Here is a 20,946-nt window from a genome sequence, read left to right as displayed (position 1 = left end):
TCCTCAGTAAACTCTTACCGTTGCCTGAATAATTATTAAGATTGCATTAGCATTAATGCTTAAGACAATACCCTCTCAATTCCTTATTTCGTGGCGGGAGCAGGCATGTGTTGCCTGGTGTTAGGTGGTTCTTGCACAGCCCCAGGGCAGGGCAGGGCAGGGCAGGCTGAGAGCTGCTGCCTGCGAGGCCCTGATCACCCATATCAGTCCCCACCCCGCTCTTATCTCTGGGGCCAGCTTTGGCGCTGGGCTGAATCAGCTGGGCTGGAAAAGACTTTTAATTTCATCAAGTCCAGCCGCTCCCCAGCACTGCCAAGGCCACCACTAACCCATGGCACTGAGGGTCTTGTCTGCACGATGTGTGAACACTTGCAGGGCCGGTGACTCCAGCCCTGCCCTGGGCAGCCTGTTCCAATGCCTGAGCACCCTCTGGGGAAGGAATTGTTCCTCACCTCCATCTAAACCTCCCCTGGTGCAGCTTGAGGCCGTTTCCTCTTGTCCCATCCCTTCTTCCTTGGGAGCAGAGACCAGCCCCCTCCTGGCTCCATCCTCCTGTCAGGCAGTTGCAGAGAGCGATAAGGTCCCCCCTGAGCCTTCTCTTCTCCAGACTAAACCCCCCCAGGTCCCTCAGCCGTTCCTCATCACACTTGTGCTCCAGGCCCTGCACCAGCTCCATTGCCCTTCTCTGGCCCCGCTCCAGCACCTCAATATCTCTCTTGTAGTGAGAGGACCAGAACTGACACAGGATTCAAGGTGTGGCCTCACCAGTGCCCAGCACAGGTGAGCATCCGCCACCTCCAGCCTCTCTCCAAGCAGGAAGTATTTAAACCTTCCCTATTTACTGCATGACGTGGGCTCTCCATCCCTTATCCCAAGCAGCAGCAGATCTCTGCATGGCTCGGATAAATGCTGCCATCTGCTTCTGCTCCCCAGGCATTGCTGCAGCCATCGTTCCTCCGTCTGCTCTTCCACCTTCCATACACACACACAACCCTCCATCATCTCTGATGGAGAGATGCTTCCTGGCCTGCCCTCATCCTCAGCTCTGCACACCCAAACTGCCCCATTCCCGAGCAGGCACCCTGGGGAATGACACTGCTCCAAGGAGCCTTATCTTCCAAATAACTCAGGAACAGTGTGTATTTGGAACGCCCGCACGTGTCTGAGTGCCCCTTGAGTTATTTCAGAAGATGACAGCATTATCTCATGTCTGAAATGTCTCTGAGCCCAGGCAAAGCCAAAAGTCATATGCAAAGCAGTAACAGTTAACAGATAGTGAACCGGAATAGAGAAAGCTCCTCTCCCGAGGCCAGCGTTGCCGCAGCCGCCGCTGACCTTGTCTGCAGTGTAAACAAACGGCTGGGAAACAAGACCGGGCGCGGATAACGCCGGGTTTCCAACGGGGGGTCCGATGCCCGGTGCTCCCCGTGCCCGCGGGCGCCCATCTCCCACCGCCCGCAGCGCCGCGGGGCCAAGCACGGTGCGGAGCTGCCGGTACCGGCCGCAGGTGCCGGAGCCGCGGGCAATAAATCTGTGCAACGTTCTCACTGCCCAAACGCCTCCACGAGCAGCCGGGGGGAAACCGGGGACCTGCGCGGCCGGTGCCGTGATTCCCCCCCCGCCTCTGCCAGCGGGACGCGCCTCCCCGCGGGGCCGGTCCGGGGCGGAGCCAAGCGCAGGGGGTGTCCGCGGGCGCGCAGAGCCGCGGAGGGTCCGCGCCGCGCCATGCGCGATTACGAGGGGGCCACCGCCTTCCTGGGCGAATGGGGCCGCTTCCAGCGCCTCGTCTTCTTCCTGCTCAGCGCCAGCACCATTCCCAATGGCTTCAACGGGATGTCGGCCGTGTTCCTGGCCGGCACCCCCGAGCACCGGTGCGCCGTGCCCAGCGGGGCCAACCTGAGCGAGGAGTGGCTGAACGCCAGCATCCCGCTGGAGCTGCGGGGCGGGCAGGCGGTGCCGAGCCGCTGCCGCCGCTACCGCCTGGCCGCGCTGGTCAACTTGTCTGCGCTGGGGCTGCGGCCCGGCTCCGACGTGGAGCTGGAGTCGCTGGAGCAGGAGCCGTGCCGGGACGGCTGGGAGTACAGCCGCGACGTCTACCGCTCCACCATCGTCACCGAGGTGCGCGGCCGCGGAGACCCCTCAAACCCTGGTACCCCCCGCCCCAACCCCGGGTACTCGCCACCCTTCCCCCGGTGTCCCCGGCTATGTCCGGCCGGGCTGTGCCGGGGCTTTGGGGGGCTCGTTCTGCCTTGGGAGGGGGCAAACAGGGAGCAGTCACCAGCGGGTGAAGTGCCTGGGGTAGAGGGTCCGGGTGGACGCGATGCTGTGGAGTGAAGGGGGGTACGTGGGGTGAAGGGCCTCGGGTGAAGCCGCTGGTCCCTGCTCTCAGGCTGTGCTGTCCATTGAAACCCCAGCTTGTTTGCCTGGGGAGGGCTTTTCTGTACAGGGGGAGGCCAAGGCTGAGAATAGAAGCCCGGTCATTTCCTTTGCTGGCACGATGACTGCCCCGGTAAACTTCCCACCTGATGGAATCACTTGTTCCCAATGGCACTTTGCATGAGAACATCCAGGCTTTCCCGTCACCACACCAGCAGCTTGACTGGGTCAGGGGCAGTGGTGGGCCCTTGCTGGCCAAGCCATCGGCTTGGTGTGTAAGGCTTCACAGTGGCATCAATTGCAGAGGGTGTCTGTGGGACCAGTGACAGGTCAGGTTTGGCTTGTTTGGGTTTTCTGGCCATGCAGCAGCAGGGACATGTGTTTGTCTCTCTGCCCACACTGATGGGGAGCACAGAGCTCTGGTAGAGAAGAAAAACATGATTCCACTAAAGCTGCTGCTCCTTCGTGTTGTGTGAAAGGGTTTAAAAATAAAACAGGCTCATTCTCCCACCAGCCAGTGTTTGGGTTTGGTGGCTGGCAGGCGGGAGCAGCGTGCTGCAGGTAGCTGATGGATGCACTGATGGATCACTCTTGGGGTGCATGGCATGGCAGGGAGTGAGTGTGTGACCCTTGTCTGGGGTCCCTATGAATCAGCACCAACATCTGCCACCAAAAAACATTGCATGGGGGCACAGCCAGGAAGGGTTGTGGCTGAGAGGTGTGTGGCTGCAGGGTTATGCCCTGGGGACGTGGTCAGGGTCTGTACAGGAGTGCGCAGACATGGGTTTGGCTGCGCTGAAGCATTTGGGGAGGGAGGCATCAGGGAACAGCTGCAGCGGAGGGGAGGGCAGGGATGCAGCCTCCTCTCACGTGCCCAAAGCGATGCCATCGGCATGCGTGACACTTGTGTGTGCCTATCTATCTCTTGACATTTGTGCTGGCAGTGGTGCTCGGTCGGGGGGAGCCCTCACAACACCAAATCAAGGTTTGGAAAGGATTGATGTGAAGGCTTGGTGTTGTGAAAGGCACACCACCAAATCAAGGCTTGGGTGAACCATAGCAGCATCCCACTGCTGCACACAGACGTGCCCGGCTGTATCCAGGTAGGGCCGTGGTGCTCGGCACCAGACCGCAGCCAGGTTAACCCATGGTGGTTGTGAACTCGGAATCTCTGGTTTGGAGTTAGTTGCTCTGAAGAAAAGGAGGAGAAATGCTATTCCTTCTTAACAAGCAGCAAACAGTTGTGTTGGCAAATGCCAAATAAAGCCTTCCATGCCAGACTGTGATGGGATGGGGCCATCAGGGTCTGGGGCACGTCAGAGAGCAAATAGCACATTCAGGGTGGAAACCAAGTGCCAGGTTCCCATCTGTAAACCAGATGGAAAACAAGGATACGTGTTTTGTTTTAAAATTGTCATGGACATTTGGAAAAAATAGAGAATTTGGCTTTAAAAGCAGGAAAACCAGACGCTGATGAAACCCTGTGGAGAAGCAGTTCAGTTGAGCTGATTAGTTTTGTACCCAACATTTTTCTCTGCATTAGGAAAGGCAAGCCAGGACATGCCATCAGAAAAGCTCAGTGAAAAAACATCTTCAGTTTAAAAACTCAATGGAGGGGCAAAACTTGATGGTACAGGATTAAACTCTGGAGCTTTTGATTCATGCAGTTGTGTCAAATCTTATTATTACGGCTGTTTGAGAGGAACAGGCTGGGAAATGTCAGACCCGTAGAACTCGGTGTGCAGGGCTGCGCTAAACCCTGGGAATGGAGGATCCCAGACTCAGTCATCTGCTTGGTCTTAAAAATGCAGATGGTGGCTGAAAAGAGCCATGGTGGAGGCCATAGAGATGCTGTGAGGGCTGGAGCAGCTCTGCTCTGGAGCCAGGCTGAGAGAGCTGGGCTGGGGCAGCCTGGAGAAGAGAAGGCTCCTGAAGGGGAGACCTTAGAGCAGCTCCAGTGCCTAAAGGGGCTACAGGAAACCTGGAGAGGGGCTTTGGGCAAGGGCCTGTAGGGACAGGACAAGGGGAATGGCTTTAACCTGCCAGAGGGGAGATTGAGATGAGCTCTGAGGCAGAAGCTCTTCCCTGTGAGGGTGCTGAGGCGCTGGCACAGGGTGCCCAGAGAAGCTGTGGCTGCCCCATCCCTGGCAGTGTTCAAGGCCAGGTTGGACACAGGCGCTTGGAGCAACCTGCTCTAGTACAAGGTGTCTCTGTCCATGGCAGGGGGTTGGAACTGGATGAGCTTTAAGGTTGAGCAGGTCCATGTCCCTCTTGCAGTGGTGGCCCCAGAGCTGAGCATGCAACTCCAAGGGGAACAAGTCTTACAAGACCTTAATAGTGTTGTTCTTGAGCAGTTCTTATTCCTGGTGTTCAAAGCACTTCCTTGAAAGCTTACGTGCACTTTGCTCCCCAGTATGCTTAGGCAGGGACATGAGAGAATGACTTATTTTCTGGTTAATGAATAATGAGTCCAGTACAGAGAGTTTGGAGGTTGTAGCTATAGGTGGTGTAGCTGGGCTGCAGCTCCTGTGCCCATGGTGTGCTCAGTGTGGCTGTGATGGATACAGCCTCTGAGGAAGAGAGAAGTTAAATTTCACTTTCCCCCAAGTACTGCTGGCAAGGAGTCAGCACGCAATGAATATTTAAAGCCCTGTACATTGAAGCACGAGTTAAGTCTTACCATGTCGACACATGCTCCATCACCGTGCATTGCTAGGGAATGAGCCTCCATCAGAGCAAGTGCCTCTGGGGAGGGGAGGCTGGTATTTTGGGAGAAGACAAGGTGTACCTATGGAGTAGGGCTGGACAGATCCCTGTGTGCTGTGTGTGGCATTAGATTTAACATAGGTGGTGTGTTTTTTTCACTCAACAGCTTGAGGTATACTTGGAGTCAGATGGATTTGACGTGTTTGTGTATTTTCTGGTCAAAGACAGCGAGTTCCTGTGCACAGCTCTTCCTTTGTCATGGGAAAAGGCAGAGAGAACAGCTGGGTGGGAGGCATTTGGCACCAAGGAAGCACAAGAAGCAGCTTGGTTTCATGGGCAAGTTATTATTTAGCTGGGTTTATTTTGCAGCCAAGCTGCCTTTGGCACAGTGAAGGCATTTTAAAACGCTGACCCTTCACCATGAGCAACTGAAGCCTGAGGGTTGGGAGCAGGCGCTGCGCTGATCGCCCTGGAGCAGGGTGCTCAGCACCCCAGTAATAGTGTGTATTGGTTCCAAATTGTGCCACCACTTTGTCACCAGCTTTCCCAGAGCGGGGAAAGGGAGGTGCAGCAGGATGGGTTTTCTTTGCCCTCCGAAATAGATCCCTGTTTCATGTATTTTTCACTGTGAGCATCCTTGACCATACTGAGTGTTCCTGACTCATGTGCTGACATCCACCTAAGCAAATACAGTGGAGAGAAGTGCTAGTGTGTGCCCAAGTGGGCCCATGGCACCATCTCTCCCTTCCCAGCAGGGATGAGAAACTATCTCCCAGAAACGGCTGCCATAGGTCTTAACAATAATGTTGTTATTATTAACACTATATCAATAATATTTTATTAGTCATAGAATCACCGAATGGTTTGGGTTGGAAGGGAGCTTCCTAAGATCTCATCTGTATCTCCCCTCCGGCAGTTTAAAGCCATTATTAATCAGATTTAAGTCTTGGAGGCACATTTTAGTCCTCAAATCTCCGTGCTCCTGCATTATAACCTCTGTGTGTTTCCCAGGAAGAGGCATGGGCTGTGTTTTTAAACCTGATTCATCTCTTTTTGTCATGTAGCTGGTGCTACTTTGCAAGCTGGGCAGAGGTACCCAGCTCCCCTCCGCTGGCAGGGTACCTTCATTCTGCCTGAAAATACGCACTGATTGCAGCTCTTCCCTGAATTATAGTCCAGAGCAAACTGGAGGAACCACACCGCATCCCTCCCTGCTTGGGGTTCTGCAGCAGAAGCAAAGCCCAGCCATCACCCCATTGCTGCTTTGGTTTGGTTTTGGCAGGACCCACCGTGCTGTCAGGTGGCACCTGGATCTCTTTGCAACCCAAGAGTTGCTCCTTGTTGCCTGTTGGTGAGCTGAGGATCCAGAGCAGCCCTGAGGGGAGGTTTCTGCTCCACTGCCCCTGCCTTGCCCGGGCTCAGCTGCCACTTGCTGAGGTGGCTCAGCCTATCTGTGCCCTGAGCACTGGTGCGGGCAATGTCCCTCTCTGATAGCGTGGCTAATTATTAAAATGATGGTATACTTTGATCTGTGATCTAATTAGCTTACCTCTGTGGTAGAATTATCTAATCTCAGACTGACATGTTTGAAGTCTATCCATGCGTGCTCCCGGCAGGCATGTCTTGACTGGGAGATTAGTCACTGGATGGAGCAGGCCACGGCTCTAACTTCGGTGGACAGAGGCTCATGATGCTGCTTTTATTCTTCCTAAACCTTGTCTGGGGTTACGAGCAGCCTGAGGTGGAAGTTTCCATGTTGGCTCCTGTCCTAAACCTCAAGCACCAGCCAGGGCTGGTTGCGAGGCTGAGTGATGGGCAGTGAGTGAGCCCTGCAGGTTGTGGGGATGGAGGGGAATTTGGAAACACAGTGCAGGAGGAGAGATTTCATTGTGTGTGTCGTCTTGCATACGTTTTGTCAATCCCTGAAGCTATAGAAATGCAGTGGGTGAACTGGAAACTGTCCCTAGCTGAGGATAGGGCACTCCTACACCCCTCTCCATTGCTCTGCTTTCCTGATGTGGAGCGTCTCGGGACACAAGGAACCATGTCCTGTGTGTTGGGGGTTTGATGTGGCAGTTGAGGTGTTTGGGGGGAATTGGTGCTGGAAATGGGGCCAGGGCAGCCCCTGGGCTGCAAACACCAACTGCCCATCGGGTTTGGCATTCAGAGGTGGTGGGGTCCCATCAGACAGCCGCCAGCATTTCGGCCCGATGGGGCTTGCCTGGGGAGGCAACTGCTTCCCCTTTTTTGTGCTTTAACAGGGCGTTCCAGCAGTGACCTTCACTGTGGAAACAAGTGTGGGTGCCAGGGATGGGTGGAAATGTGGGTGTGGGGAAATGGAATTAAATTGTGTGGAAATGTGCATGTCTCCAGCCCATAGCCCCTGTGCCTGGATGATGCTTGATGCAGTGTTACGGCTGTGTCTGAGCACAGGCTCTTTTCTTGCAGTGGAACCTGGTGTGTGAGGATGACTGGAAAGCCCCGCTTACCACCTCTCTCTTCTTCGTGGGCGTCCTCATCGGCTCCTTCATCTCAGGGCAGATCTCAGACAGGTAACACCACAGCTGCCTGTTGATGATGAAGCCACAAGAGCCACTGTGCTCCTCTGGGTGTTTAGCAGAGAGGCTTCCAAACTCCATGGGAATCTTAATCCTAAAGTCCCCAGCATTAAGTTCCATGTGATCTGAATTTAGTCTCCTGACTCCTGCCCCAGTGCAGAAGTCAGTCAGTGTTACTGTTTGAAAGGGAGACGAGATAATCACTAAATCCCACTGGTGCCATGTGCCCACTGGGAGCATCTGAGAAGGCATGTATGCCCCGTCAGCCTCCCCGAGAGCCCAGTACGTGCTGTGAGCTATTCATCGAATTACTTTGGAAGTGTTTTGTCAGTGAAGGGAGTGTTCTGAGCCTGTAGCTGAGGAGTTTCCCCTCTGCTGCTGCAGAAACCTCTCCTAAGACAAGGGCTGCTGCTGGCAGTGCAGCCTGGGCAGCATCTGTGCACAGGGCAGCAGCCCTGGGTGTGCAAATCTGAACATAACCTCGCTTTTGTTCTTACCTTTCCATAAGGAAATGCTACGTAATCCTAATGCAGAGGAGTGGGTGAGAGAAAGGGTGCAATGGCAACTCAGGCTGAAACCAGTTGATAAAGCCATTTAGCACATTCAAAGCATAATGGTGTTGCAATGTATAGATGCCAGTAGCCTAAAAGCCATCACTTCCTAACTTTCAGCTGTGTGGCTTGCAGTCTTCATGTGTCTCACTTCTGTGGTGTTGTCTGGTCTCTGTCTAGTGGCTCCCTGAAATTTTCTTTTTCTTCTTGGTTTATTTCCTGGATCTTGGAAATTAAAATATTTTTAGTGCTTATCAAACTAATAAACAGAATTCTTTAAGATGAACCAAACCTTAGGCTGTGCCGAGCTGCATCACTTGAGATCGGCTGTTTATGCTCCCTCCTGCTCTCTTACACAGCCCCTTTCCACAAATACATGCTGTTTCAGTAGCAATCTTTCTCTTTTGCAAAAGGTTTGGCAGGAAGAACGTCCTTTTTTTGACCATGGCCATGCAGACTGCCTTCAGCTTCCTGCAGATCTTCTCCACCAGCTGGGAAATGTTCACAGTGCTCTTTCTCATAGTGGGGATGGGACAGATCTCGAACTACGTGGTGGCCTTCATACTGGGTATGAACATGTCTGCATTGAATTCAATACTTGCTTAATGTACTGTTATTCCACACACCCCCCCTCCCGGAACATGCAACATTTAATAAGACAGCAGTGAAGCCTCACTGGTACAATTCCTTATTTAGGCCAGTATGAATTTTTTGCTCTTGGCTACATCAAGCCTATACTTCCTACAGGTTTAGAGGAAAGGAGGAGAGCACGAAGACTCTAAATAAACATCTCCTCTTTGGAGAAGTTCAAGGCAGCATTCAGGGTTTGTTATCAGCAGAAGCAGGTTTGAGATAGAGAAGGCGTTTGGGTTTCTCCCTGTCAGAGGGGTGAGTGCATACCGGGGTGCAAAGCCTGGGAGAAGGGGGACCCTGTGGGGAAGGGGAGACCGGATAGAAGAGTACCCTGCAGAGTCTATCACTAGTCAGGGTCTTCAGGAAAGGTGACTGCATGGGAGAATTATGGGGATGACTGATACAGGCCTCAGGGGGAAGCTGGGATTTGCAAGAGCTGTCTTGTGTGTACATATATATTTATGTCAGCTTTTCATATCACAGAATCCCAGACTGGTTTGGGTTGGGAGGGACCTTAAAGCTCATCCAGCTCCAACCCCTGCCACGGGCAGGGACACCTTCCTCTAGAGCAGGTTGCTCCAAGCCCCTGTGTCCAACCTGGCCTTGAACACTGCCAGGGATGGGGCAGCCACAGCTTCTCTGGGCACCCTGTGCCAGCGCCTCAGCACCCTCACAGGGAAGAGCTTCTGCCTCAGAGCTCATCTCAATCTGCCCTCTGGCAGGTTAAAGCCATTCCCCTTGTCCTGTCCCTACAGGCCCTTGTCAAAAGTCCCTTTCCAGATTTCTTGTTGGCCCCTTTAGGTATTGGAAACCAATTTAGGTATTTTAAATGTAAGTATTTTAAACCAGTTGCATTAGTATTACAATTTGTACTTCATAATACGAGCTAGTCTAAATTAAAACCATATACTAATAGTTAATGCTGTTCTTTCCTACCCCATGATGCTTTAATGGTGGGGGGGAGGGGAGGGGAAACAGAGCAGAAGAATGTAATGTGAAATCAGTGCTGTGGAGGGGATGTGGCATCATGTCCCCGGGGCAGCCGTGAGTCACCACTGCAAGTGGTGGAGGGAGGATTAAGTAGGTCAGGCTGTCAGCAGGGAGATCACTTGCCATTGCAGTTGCCGTCCCAATGCCACTGCTCCCTCTGTCCTGGGAGTTAACTCCTGTGTGGAGCTGATGGAGCTGGAGCGAGTGCCTGCCGTGGGAAAGCAGTGACATAGGCACATATAAAGTCCCTGTTGGCACTGGCTGTGCTGCAGCCCTGGCACCCTCCATCCCCAAGTGTTTGTCTTTTCAAGGGGCCACCTCAGCACAGGTTTCTCCTGTCCTTCCAGCTTCCAACATCCAAACCTGTGTTGCTGCCCCATGTGTAACCCCGACCCTGCTCCAGCCCCCTGGGCTCTTCCTGCCCCTTGCACTATTGCTTCCACCTCCATGAGAATAGTTTCCTCTCTAAGATCGTGGTGAACGTCTATAGACATGTTTTTTAACCACATCCTGTGCATGACACAGTGCCTATAGGATGCTTTCATGGGCTGCTGCCTGGCTACTGCAGCAGTAGTGTTGTTAGATGATGGCATCCTCCCTGGTGGTATCCTACAGCCTGTGATGTGCTGGTCCAATATTCAGCTTTCTGTTCCAAAAACCAAACATCAAGTTTGTTTCCACCTCACTGTAATTCACATCCTTCCATCCCGTGTCAGATCTGAAGAGCTCAGCAGTGAATTTAACATCTTAAATCCTAGTGGGTTCAATGGGGGAGCAGCTTATGCCCAAACCAAGCAAGTGGGGAAGGCTCCTGAAAGGCTGCTAGCCATTCCCTGCCTTCTCTTATCTGTCTCTGACAACGCATTAATCAAAGCAAACAGAAGTCACTCCCTCATGTGAAGGTTCCTAATACTCTCAGCAGCTTTTCTGTACTGGGTGGGTTGTGCTGTGCTGCTCTTTCCTAAGATTGTTTAGCTTAACTTTTTCATAACTGCAGTAAAGTATTGAGTGATGCTTGGAAAGAAAGTGTTGAAATGCTAATCCACCCTCCCTTGTTTTGAACAGGAACAGAAATTCTTGGCAAATCAGTTCGTATTATATTCTCTACATTAGGAATTTGCATATTTTTTGCAATTGGCTACATGTTGCTGCCACTGTTTGCTTACTTCATCAGAGACTGGCGGATGCTGCTGCTGGCGCTCACGGTCCCGGGGCTGTTCTGCATCCCGCTCTGGTGGTGAGTGCCACTTTTCAGTCACGTTAACTACCTGCAGGGCCTCACTGGTGCTGGTCCTGTGCTTGAAGCCACTTCTGCGCTGGCTTTCCAGAGCAGTTGGGAATGCTGTATTTGATTCGTAACTCTGGATGCTGTTACCCACCTCTAGGTTTACCCGTGTAGTACCACTGCGTGATTTGTTCTAACTTTGATTCCTTCCTTTTTTAGTTTAAGCTGGTTTTTAATGTGGATTCACTTGCTGATTGGTACTGAAATCAGACTGGTGTGTGTGGGAAGGGACCTTAAAGCTCATCCAGTTCCAACCCCCTGCCACGGGCAGGGACACCTTCCACTAGAGCAGGTTGCTCCAAGCCCCTGTGTCCAACCTGGCCTCGAGCACTGCCAGGGATGGGGCAGCCACAGCTTGCTGGGTACCTCAGTGACAGGCTGAGCCCATTCTCTCGGCATGCAGCAGTTTATTGCACTCAATGTCATTAAGTTGCGAGCCAGCCTTCTCCCACAGGCTCTTGTGTGCCAGGAACTTGTGTCCTCCCAGCCTTGGCTTTGGCTGCTAGAGCAGGACCTTGATTTGTGAGCTCCTTCAGCCCGTATAAGTGTCTGGCTAAGACAAAGGTTTGGCTCTTCCTTTCCCTGCTCCTTTCAACCATCCCATGCTGTCCTCTTGGTAGCTGAGTCCATGTTTTCTTTCATCTTTCCACTGCACTCACCACCCCTGCTCTAGTGCGCTGGTGATGTGTAGGTGTACCCTCACTTGCCCGTCGCTGCTGTGGTAAACTGTGAGGTTTGTATAGAAGATTCCTATGACATGGAGCCTTTAAATATACCCTGTGCATAGTTAAAGCATTTCCACATTGTGTGTGGTTCCCTAAGAATGTTTTTGCTCACCACTGGCTGAGCTATCCCCCACTTTTGCTTGCCTAGTGACATCTGGGGTTTGTCTGCTGGGCATCAATTACTCCTTAAAAACCAGTCACCCAGGACAAGGGCCTAAGCGTGCATCTGCTTCAGCACGACAATAAACATATCCCATAGATCAGAATTCTCCCCCTGATCCCAGTGGGACAAATCCATGAATTACATTGCCCACGTGCTTCTGTGCTGACTGTCTTTTGCTGCAAGCAATCTGTGAGCTGAGAGTGGAACTCATAAAGACGATACACGTGGTTTTAATAACTCTTTGTGAAAAACGTTGAGTCATTTATTCTGAAACCTGTTGCAGGATCATTCCTGAATCCCCTCGGTGGCTGATCTCCCAGGGAAGATATAAGGAGGCAGAAGTTATTATCCGAAAGGCTGCAAAAATGAATGGTGTTCCAGCTCCAGAAGTGCTTTTCGACACCACAGAGGTATGTTTCATGTGTCCTGGTGCTTCACCTCACCAGCAGTTTCTCCCTTTGACCAGTTGACTTGTTGAGAAATGCTGGCAGAGAAATGTTTTGCACCAGCAGCTCTTAAGGGCTGGCAGTGACTGTTGGTGTGAGGTAAGTGCTGGGTTAGCGAGTTCAAAATGAGAAGCCAGAGGGGGTTTGTATTTGTTTGGTTTTTACAGTGAAATTCTCTTCCTCAGCAGTGGTTGGTTGTGGTTTTTCAGAGCAAGGGTGACCCAGATTGCTCCATCCTTTGGGCACTGAGAAGACCCAAGGAGAACGTGTTTGTCCCCATTTCAGCTTGGTGTGGTGTTAGGGATTTGCAGTTTAAGAGCCACCCCTTGTGGTGTAGGGGGGCTGTGCAGAGGACCCTAAATCAGCACCCATGTGTGCCAGGGCTGGGTGGCACAAACCGAAGCACCCCAGTGCTACACGGCCACATGAAAATCACAGCGGTAGTGAAGGTGGTGAAGAACATCAAGCTCTTCAGGTCTGTTTTTTTATCGTGTTTCACATTTACTGGTTAGAAGAAGAAAGCCCAGCACAACCCCAGCACCCCAGCAAGCCAGGGAGCAGGATGGCTGGTTCTTGGGCTCATCTCCCCCTCTAGTGGCTCTGCCCTCGCTGGAGCTCCTAAAGAAGCACAGGCGTTTCTCCTATGAAAAGAAACCAGTCATGCGTCAGTAATAGCCGTGTGTCTGAATGTGAGATCTCGCTTCACTGCGTTTTGTGCCTCCTGATGTCTCCTGATAAAGGAGAAAGCAAAGCACCATGTGCTCCTTTGCAAGAGAGATGCTGCGTGCTGCACCTCGCATGGGCAGGATCCATCCCTTCAATGTCACACTTACACTTTGGCTGAGCTGCTGACGATCTCGTTTCCAAGTGTATGTTCCAGTGTAAACCGAATTGCATATTCCAGCTATGGGAAGCTCATCCTACAGAAACCATGGGAAGGCATTTTCCTTCCTTCACAGCCAGAGGTCAGATGTCTTTCATGCTGGACGTGACTTTTTCACACTCCAGTACACAAAACGTGTACTTTCCATCACTTTCCATCACTCCTGTGTATTTGTGAGACCAAGCAGCAGCTCAGCTGTCCTTTACCGCGTGGGAATCTTGTGTGCCAAAGCGTCTGTCCACCAAAGCCTGAGGATGATGTTTGCATGTTAAGTGCTCCATTGGAAGTATTTCTCAAGTGTTGCTATGAAGACATTCCTTGGAAAACATCCTCTCTTCCTAGGAAAAGAAATCCACTGGATAGCCCCATAGGGAGGACCAGGGTGGTTCCCTCTTTGGGCCTGGGGGGAAGCCTGGTCACAAGCACTGGCTTTGCCCCAGCAAGGGCTCTCCATGCAGGCAGAAGAGCACCTTAATGCCACCCAGAAGATTCCAGCTTCAAGCCTTAAACTGGACCCTCCGTCTCCGCTAATGGGCCCTGGCCACCATGTTGAGCTCTGGCATCCGTCCCCTTCCCCACAAGCAGCAGAACTGGATGATCTTCTGCATTGATTTCCCATTGTTTGTGAAGGTTGAACAGAAGAGTTGAGTGGACAGTGCACAGACAGTGCCTTTGGTAATGAGGTTACTCCTGGAAGTTCTGTGTTAGATCCATAAGGAAGTGTTGATGTGTCTGTCTTGTCAGCTGCTACCTTTTTCATTAGTCGGCATGATGCAGTGGTCTCAGTGCTATCTTTTTTATAACAAAAACCTGGAAACTTCCACGGATACAGTGGGTGCAGACAAGCTCTACCTAAGGACTGCCCTTTCTGGTGCAGAAGTGGCGCTTGGGCTGACTGATTATCCCCTGATAGAGTCATAACTTCATAACTGCCCAGACGTGTGGGTGGCAGAGGTTGTTTTGCTGTTAGGTGTGTGGGAATTTTTTGGTTTTGTCTTCCTTTTTCCTTCAGATGCAGGATTGGAAGCCTCAGCAGCAGCAGAAGGCTATCCTTCTGGACCTATTTCGAACCCGAAACATTGCAACTATTACTATTATATCATTACTTTTGTGGTAAGGAAATGTGTATTCCTAAATAGAATTACCCAGGCAATAGAACACTTTCTGATTTGAGGGCACGTGCCACAGGTTTAGATAATGTCTAAGCCTCAGAGCCCATCCACATGGTCCTTGGCCCTCAGTGTCCTTGCACCCACACTGAACTAATACACAAGAGTATGGAGACAGTAGCCTCAACTTAGATGTAAAATAGTTAGGAAACTATATGTAACAGCTTGTGTATTGTCAATTCTGTTGCTTTGGTTTCTTTTAAGAAGCTCCCAATTCTGTAATAACTATTTGAAGAGAAATGTCCTCCTTGAAGCAAAAGCAGCAACTCAGTAACATAACAAGAAGCAGACCCATGGCCAGCGTTTTTGTTCACTTTCTGTTCGGTGCCCATTTAAGTGAGATCCTGGTCCCCGCCTGGGCAGCCATGAGGAATGAGAACCCAATAATGCCATATCGACAAACCAGGACCCTTTCCTGCACATACTTCCCCCAGCAGAAAGGAACTGGCTAGCACACTTGGCATGCCAGAGTAAGGCACTCCTGAGATTTGAAACCCGAACATCCAGCTCTCTCCTGAAGATTAAATAAGATGTAACGGAACTGCTGAGGGTGGGAGATCCTGTCACTGGAGTTGGCTACAAGTAGGAATGTAGTTGGCATGGGAAGCTTTCCAGAGTTACTTCATTGTGCTGTTAACAATTGCAGCGAGTGACTTGCACAAAGCCTTTTACTTGGTATAGTGTATGCAGGAAGGACAGAGAAATCGGAGGTCTCTTCCAGCTGCTCTGGATATGGTCACTGGAAGGGATGGCAGGATTAGAAAGATGGGGATGCCACTGAGATTTATTAAGCCACGATGCCCGTGGCTTAATGCGACATCCTATTTTTGTCACAACATCTGAGGCAACACTGGAGGCGTTCAGAGACTGGTGTTTCTGGAATAATTTGGGTTTATTGCTTTTCTCAGGTTCTTCACATCAGTTGGTTACTTTGGCCTGTCCCTGAGCACTCCAAACTGGCATGGAAGTGCCTACATCAACTGTTTCCTCTCGGCTGTGATTGAAGTACCAGCTTATGTGATTGCCTGGCTCCTCCTCCGCTGCCTCCCCCGGCGCTACTCCTTAGCTGGCATCTTCTTTTTAGGGGGAGGTGTTGTCCTCTTCATTCAGCTGGTTCCTGCAGGTACAAGGTTCAATACATGACCTAAGTATATAAAACGTTAGAAATAGTTTATGGTACTGATAGTTCTGTAAAATTGCTGGAAACCATGATAAAATTTAGGATTTGAGGTCAAGTTTATGCTGATCACTTGCAGCCGTGGTGTGTTTTAATGTAGATGCTGAGTCATGCACAGCTATCATTTATTGTGTCAAATTACGAGCTTTTTATAGTCCAGGGAAACCTGGAATTGTAAAATGAGAGCCAAAAGTGTACTGTGATTTATCTGGTTGTGCATAGAGGCTAAAAAACCCTGCAAGCCTTCCAGATTTCACTGTGTGTAAATCTCTGCAGGATTTGATGAAAAAGGGGAGGATTTAAGCTTGTCTTTTATTGCTGTGTAATCCAGTTTTGTTCCATTTCAGGAATGCTGTTTTACTTGGAAACAACCAAAATCTGAACAGTACAAAATAACCTGAGCATCTACATTATGTTCAGTGGGAAGTTTGGAGCCAACTCATCTAGGGATGGGGCGAATACTTTGTATAATTCTGTATATACACACACAGATATACATACATGTATATACACAAATTTATAATACATTCTATAATTAAAACAAAACCACAACCACTAGGGAAAATACCAGTGATCTGATCTTCGGGATATAGAAGAAATATAAGTAGTAAGTGCAGGATGTTTATTCACCTTGATTTTATTATTTCTCCTCCAGATCTTAATGTCCTGTCTGTGGGCCTGGTGATGCTTGGGAAATTTGGCATCACAGCTGCGTTTTCAATGCTTTATGTCTACAATGTGGAGCTGTACCCAACGCTAGTGCGAAACATGGCAGTCGGAGCTACTTCCACTGCTTCCAGGCTGGGCAGCATCATTGCTCCTTACTTTGTTTACCTGGGTGAGACATCTTGTGTTCCTTGTCTTGTGGTACACAACTGCCTAGGGAAGTTATCTGAGCTTCTGCAGTGCAGGCTCAGCTTTAAGTCCCTTCATTTGCTGTCTCTTAAGTCCTTTCTCTCACCTTGGGTCTGTACATGGAAATGATACTCATGTTGCAGACAGGAAAGCGTGACAGAGATTAGGGGATTAAGGGTGGAAGTATCTGCTGAGTCTGGTAGAACATTGCTGGTATCCTGCTAAGGGAGTTTTGCTGGTTCACCATGGCAGGAAAGGGGACAAGAGACTCTCCTTTCTGTAAGTGAGCTGTGTTGTCTCACATCTACACCGCAGTGTAAGTGTAACACACTGCACTAAAATAATGAAAATACATGGTCTTTATTTCATATTTGTACAATACAAAAGTAGTGTAAAAGGGACAGCAGGACTGTGATGCTCCTTATGGTCTTCAGTCTCTATTGCAGCACAGGTAACAATAATAGTTTTAAAACCAAACTGTTGGTTGGGTTTTTGTGGGGTTTTTTTATCCCAGGTTTCCATAGGCTCAGCCTTTTGAAGAACTCTTGTTCCAAAAGCTCTTGTTCCAAAAAACTCTTGTTCCAGTCATCAGAATAGTTTCCTAAACCTTAGGAGGTTTTAGGAGAAACTCGTCAGCTGCTGATCTTTGCTACAGCTAAATTAGGACCTTGCAGTTCATCCAGCTCATGAACACAGAAGAGATCAGATCACAAACATTGACTCTGTGTGCAATACCCAGAGGTCTTCACTTTAATCCTAGTTTATTCCATACATTATAAAGCACATTGCTCTAACCTAACTTAAAGCTGTCAAGTCCAGTTTGGTACTTTCTTTACCTTAAATACTTTCACTCCTAGCTAATCACTTGACTGAAAGACCTTTTCCTTACTGTGCTATTGTGACCTGAAGGTCTTGCATCCTGCCCAAACACTTGTGCACTGGCTTCAGGCTGCTGGCAGGGGCTGCTGCCTTCTGTCCAAAATAGTATTCTGAGTAGACCAAGGTCGGAGCCTCTTGTCTGTCACAGGAGGCCTGATGCTCTCTACCTGTGCATTAAGGAAGGTAAGTAAGGATTCCCCTGTTAGCTGCCCATTAGTCTGTAATTGGCCTGTTCAGCTGCTATCAGGCTCTTCCCTTCTTTTGCACAAGCCCAGCAGGATGCACAGTCCCAGGCAGCTGATGAGTGCTGGGTTGTTTGAGCACTTTTCTCCCCTCATGTTGAATTATTTAACGGACGATTTGGCTCCTGATGACAGAGTAGTACTGAAGGCTCCAGCAGTGATCCCAGCAGAGCTGTTACCTTGCAGAGATGTTGCCTATCCCAGTTGGAAGTGTACAAAAATCCTATTAGCTACTACACAGACACAGGGGGTGGCATGAAACTGATGGTAGGTGTTGATCATCCTAAAGTGCACATTGTAGCCTTAAAATTGAAAATATCTCCAGACAGATAGCAGAGGCGACTCAGTTTTGGATCCACCTTCGATATTTATGAAGAGTTCAGCTAATAATTCCCAATTAATTCTGCATTGCAGCAATGTTTGGAATATAAATTTTACACACGGGGATTGTTGGTTGTGGACATTAAGTACTGTTGTCATGTCTTGTGTTCTTCCAGATGCCTACGACAAATACCTCCCGTATATCCTGATGGGAAGCCTGACTGTGCTGATGGGGATCATTACCCTGTTTCTCCCAGAGAGCTATGGCAATTCCCTGCCCGAGAACTTCGAGCAGATGCTGAAGGTGAAGTGGTAAGGTGGCTTTCCTTCATCCCATGCTTTACAAGAATTCAGCACCTCTTTCTTCATAGTCCCTTTTCACAATCAGTAGAGATGTAAGTCAGTAAAAAAAGCCAGGTTGGATGGGGCTTGGAGCAACCTGCTCTAGTGGAAGGTGTCCCTGCCCGTGGCAGGAGGTTAGAACTGGATAAGCTTTAAAGTCTCTTCCAACCCAAAGCATTCCATGAGTCAATGATTCTGTTTCATCAGATGCACTGCAAAACATCAGAGCTTTCAAAGTGAAGCTGAGAGCTGCTGTGCTTGAAAGTGGGCACTCAGAATGCAACGCTGACCCTCACATCACCTTCAGGCTATTGCTTCCTATCTCCCAACACTTTCCATCCTTTTATAGCATTCGCTCTCATTAACTTTTCATTTAAACTCTTCATTTAGTGGGGTGATTTACATCACAAAACACTTCACTCTTTCAGCATAAATTCATTACATGCCACCCCAAATTAAACACAGGATTGCAATTCTCTAGCCTCTTTCATTTGGGAGGCTAGAGACCTGCCAGGGCAGCTTTAATCCTGGTTTAGTAGGTTTAGCTGTAAGCAACAACCATTCTCTTGCCCCACTATCATTACAAACATCTCCACTGGAATCTCTGCAGGCACATTACAGTGCTGGTTGCTAGTTACCACCAGAGGAGGAAAATTCTTGGGAGCAACAGGCTTCTTGCATAAACAGATTGAAGCAGCTGAATTACAGTCACTGAATTATGTTCAAGTTCCCAGTGTTGTTTTGCTGCACTACTTCTGCCATTCAGAAGGGTGTAATTTACAGAGCATTACATTTTCCCTAATGTTTATACTGGTGGTGTAACATGGTTATTTTAGTGGTGGTAATTGGGTGGGGGAAGTGTCTGCTGTAAAATGTTCTCTAGCTTCTTAGTCTTTCACTTGCTTTCAGTTTCAGAAATGGGCGACAAACCACCGGCATTAGGAATTCAAAGGAGAGTCCTAAAATTCTGGTAACACCCTTGTGAAGAAGAACATGTGCTCAGAGGGGCTGGAAGAAGAATAAGACCTTCTCAGAATGCATCTTCTGCCAGAGAAAAACCCAACAGTCAATGCTACTGCACCATAGTTGTTTCCCCTGTGCTACTGTACCCAAATACATAGTTTACTAACAGGCTGTCTACTCCCATAGGACTCTTGGTCTGTAATTCAGTGTCCTGATACTTGGGGTTTGTCAGCAGATACAGCCCCTGCTGAGAAATGGGGGCCCGACTGTGGTAAACACAATTCAAGGAGTAAGCTAGAAATGAGGATTAGGAATAGTACAGCAATGACTCCAGTCAGTCGGGTACTCAATGAAAGCTGCTTAAAGGAAAGAAAAGATAGTGAATGTAATGCTGGTGGTTTTTCTCACTGCGTGTTGGCTGGATGAAGGGGAGCTGGGGTCTGTCTCTGAAAACCTCAGCACATGCCCCCAAAGGGGAGATCCTCCTTTGAAATCTGTGACCAAAGCCCGGTAGACTAAGTGGCGATTTAGTTGTAGCAAAGCAGACATACACTTCACAGTAAGGTTGTGGGGTTTGTACGAGATGTCAAAGTACCTTTTGATGTCGCTTGCTTTTCCCAGGAGCTGGGATCCACTTGTCCCTTAAAAGCTGATGCTTTTTCATAAAGCCTGAGCCCACTGAAATTCTTAGGCTTCATGAATGTTTGGTGTGTTTGTGGATGGATGGGGAATCTTTAACACCAAATGAGGACTACACCTTGCTGACCACCTAAGGGGCAGTGCCTGCTTTCAGAAGAAACATGGGCTTAAGCAAGTCAATGATCCCATCCAAACAGCTTTAGCTTTCAGGTGTTTCACGGTATATGGGCATAAGCAGGTTTTTTTAGATCTTTTGGGATTGTGTTTTTTCCAAAGCTTTTCATTTCTCCTTTGCATAGATACCTTCAGAGAAGGCTCATTGCAGATTCAAAAGCCTCTGCAAAATCTTTGTACCATTTACAGATTTAAAGGGGATTTGATGCTCACAAAAATCTGGTGTTCTGTTCTGGAGATATTCACCTGCAGCTATTAAAAAACACAAAAGGGCTAGTTTGAGACCACAAAAAACCCCAAAACACTTCCAAAGCCAGTGTTTTGATTTTCAAATCCTACAGCTTATGGATGCACTTTTTTAAGTTCAGCAGCACCAGATTGGATGAAAACAAATTTAGAGCTCAGAGTTGTGCTACTACTGTTTTATGAACACTACATAGTAGAATACCTTTTATTTTCCTATTTATTGGCTGTGCAGACACTTCTTGGCGACATAAAGTCAGTCAGACCTTGTAGACTGATTTTTATCCACTATAAATATCAATTAGCCATGATTTGCCTTCTGTAAGGGCCAACAGAAGCATTCTGTCTCACCTCTAATGGCAGAGTCTGTGGCAAGTTGGTCTCGTGCTGGCACTGGGCACAGGAAGGAGGCTTTCCCTCCAAGTTCAAGCACAAATAGAAAGCTTTATAACATGTAAGTGCAAGGAACTTGTGCAATTATTTCAGGCTGCTCTTTGGGATGCAGAAATACCATTTACTTTCACATTAATTTGCTGCACTTAGGCTTCTGCCATAAATGTAACATGAGGCAACCATTATCCTGTGACCCCTGATGTTCTCATCCCTTCCCAAGGTGGAATTTCTCT

The 20,946-nt window shown here is 49.3% G+C and overlaps 1 protein-coding gene across 2 annotated transcripts; it reads left to right on the top strand.

The window, feature by feature from the left end:
* The first annotated feature begins 1,689 nt into the window (after positions 1–1,689).
* LOC115615602 (solute carrier family 22 member 4-like) lies at positions 1,690–20,933 on the top strand. 2 transcript variants are annotated; one of them, XM_030503938.1, is made up of 10 exons: positions 1,690–2,118; positions 7,531–7,634; positions 8,605–8,759; positions 10,880–11,051; positions 12,271–12,397; positions 14,329–14,429; positions 15,394–15,608; positions 16,318–16,500; positions 18,136–18,271; positions 19,211–20,933. In XM_030503938.1, exons 1-10 carry the CDS (start codon positions 1,726–1,728, stop codon positions 19,284–19,286), a joined length of 1,662 nt encoding a protein of 553 aa, XP_030359798.1. In that variant the 5' UTR covers positions 1,690–1,725; the 3' UTR covers positions 19,287–20,933. The 2 variants fall into 2 exon arrangements, with proteins under 2 accessions (XP_030359798.1, XP_030359799.1); XM_030503939.1 differs by lacking the exon at positions 7,531–7,634 and having other exon boundaries at positions 10,989–11,051.
* Positions 20,934–20,946: the final 13 nt, after the last annotated feature.

This window comes from Strigops habroptila, chromosome 12, assembly GCF_004027225.2.
Source record: "Strigops habroptila isolate Jane chromosome 12, bStrHab1.2.pri, whole genome shotgun sequence".
Taxonomy (NCBI): domain Eukaryota; kingdom Metazoa; phylum Chordata; class Aves; order Psittaciformes; family Psittacidae; genus Strigops; species Strigops habroptila.
This window is presented reverse-complemented; position numbering and strand designations above follow the sequence as displayed.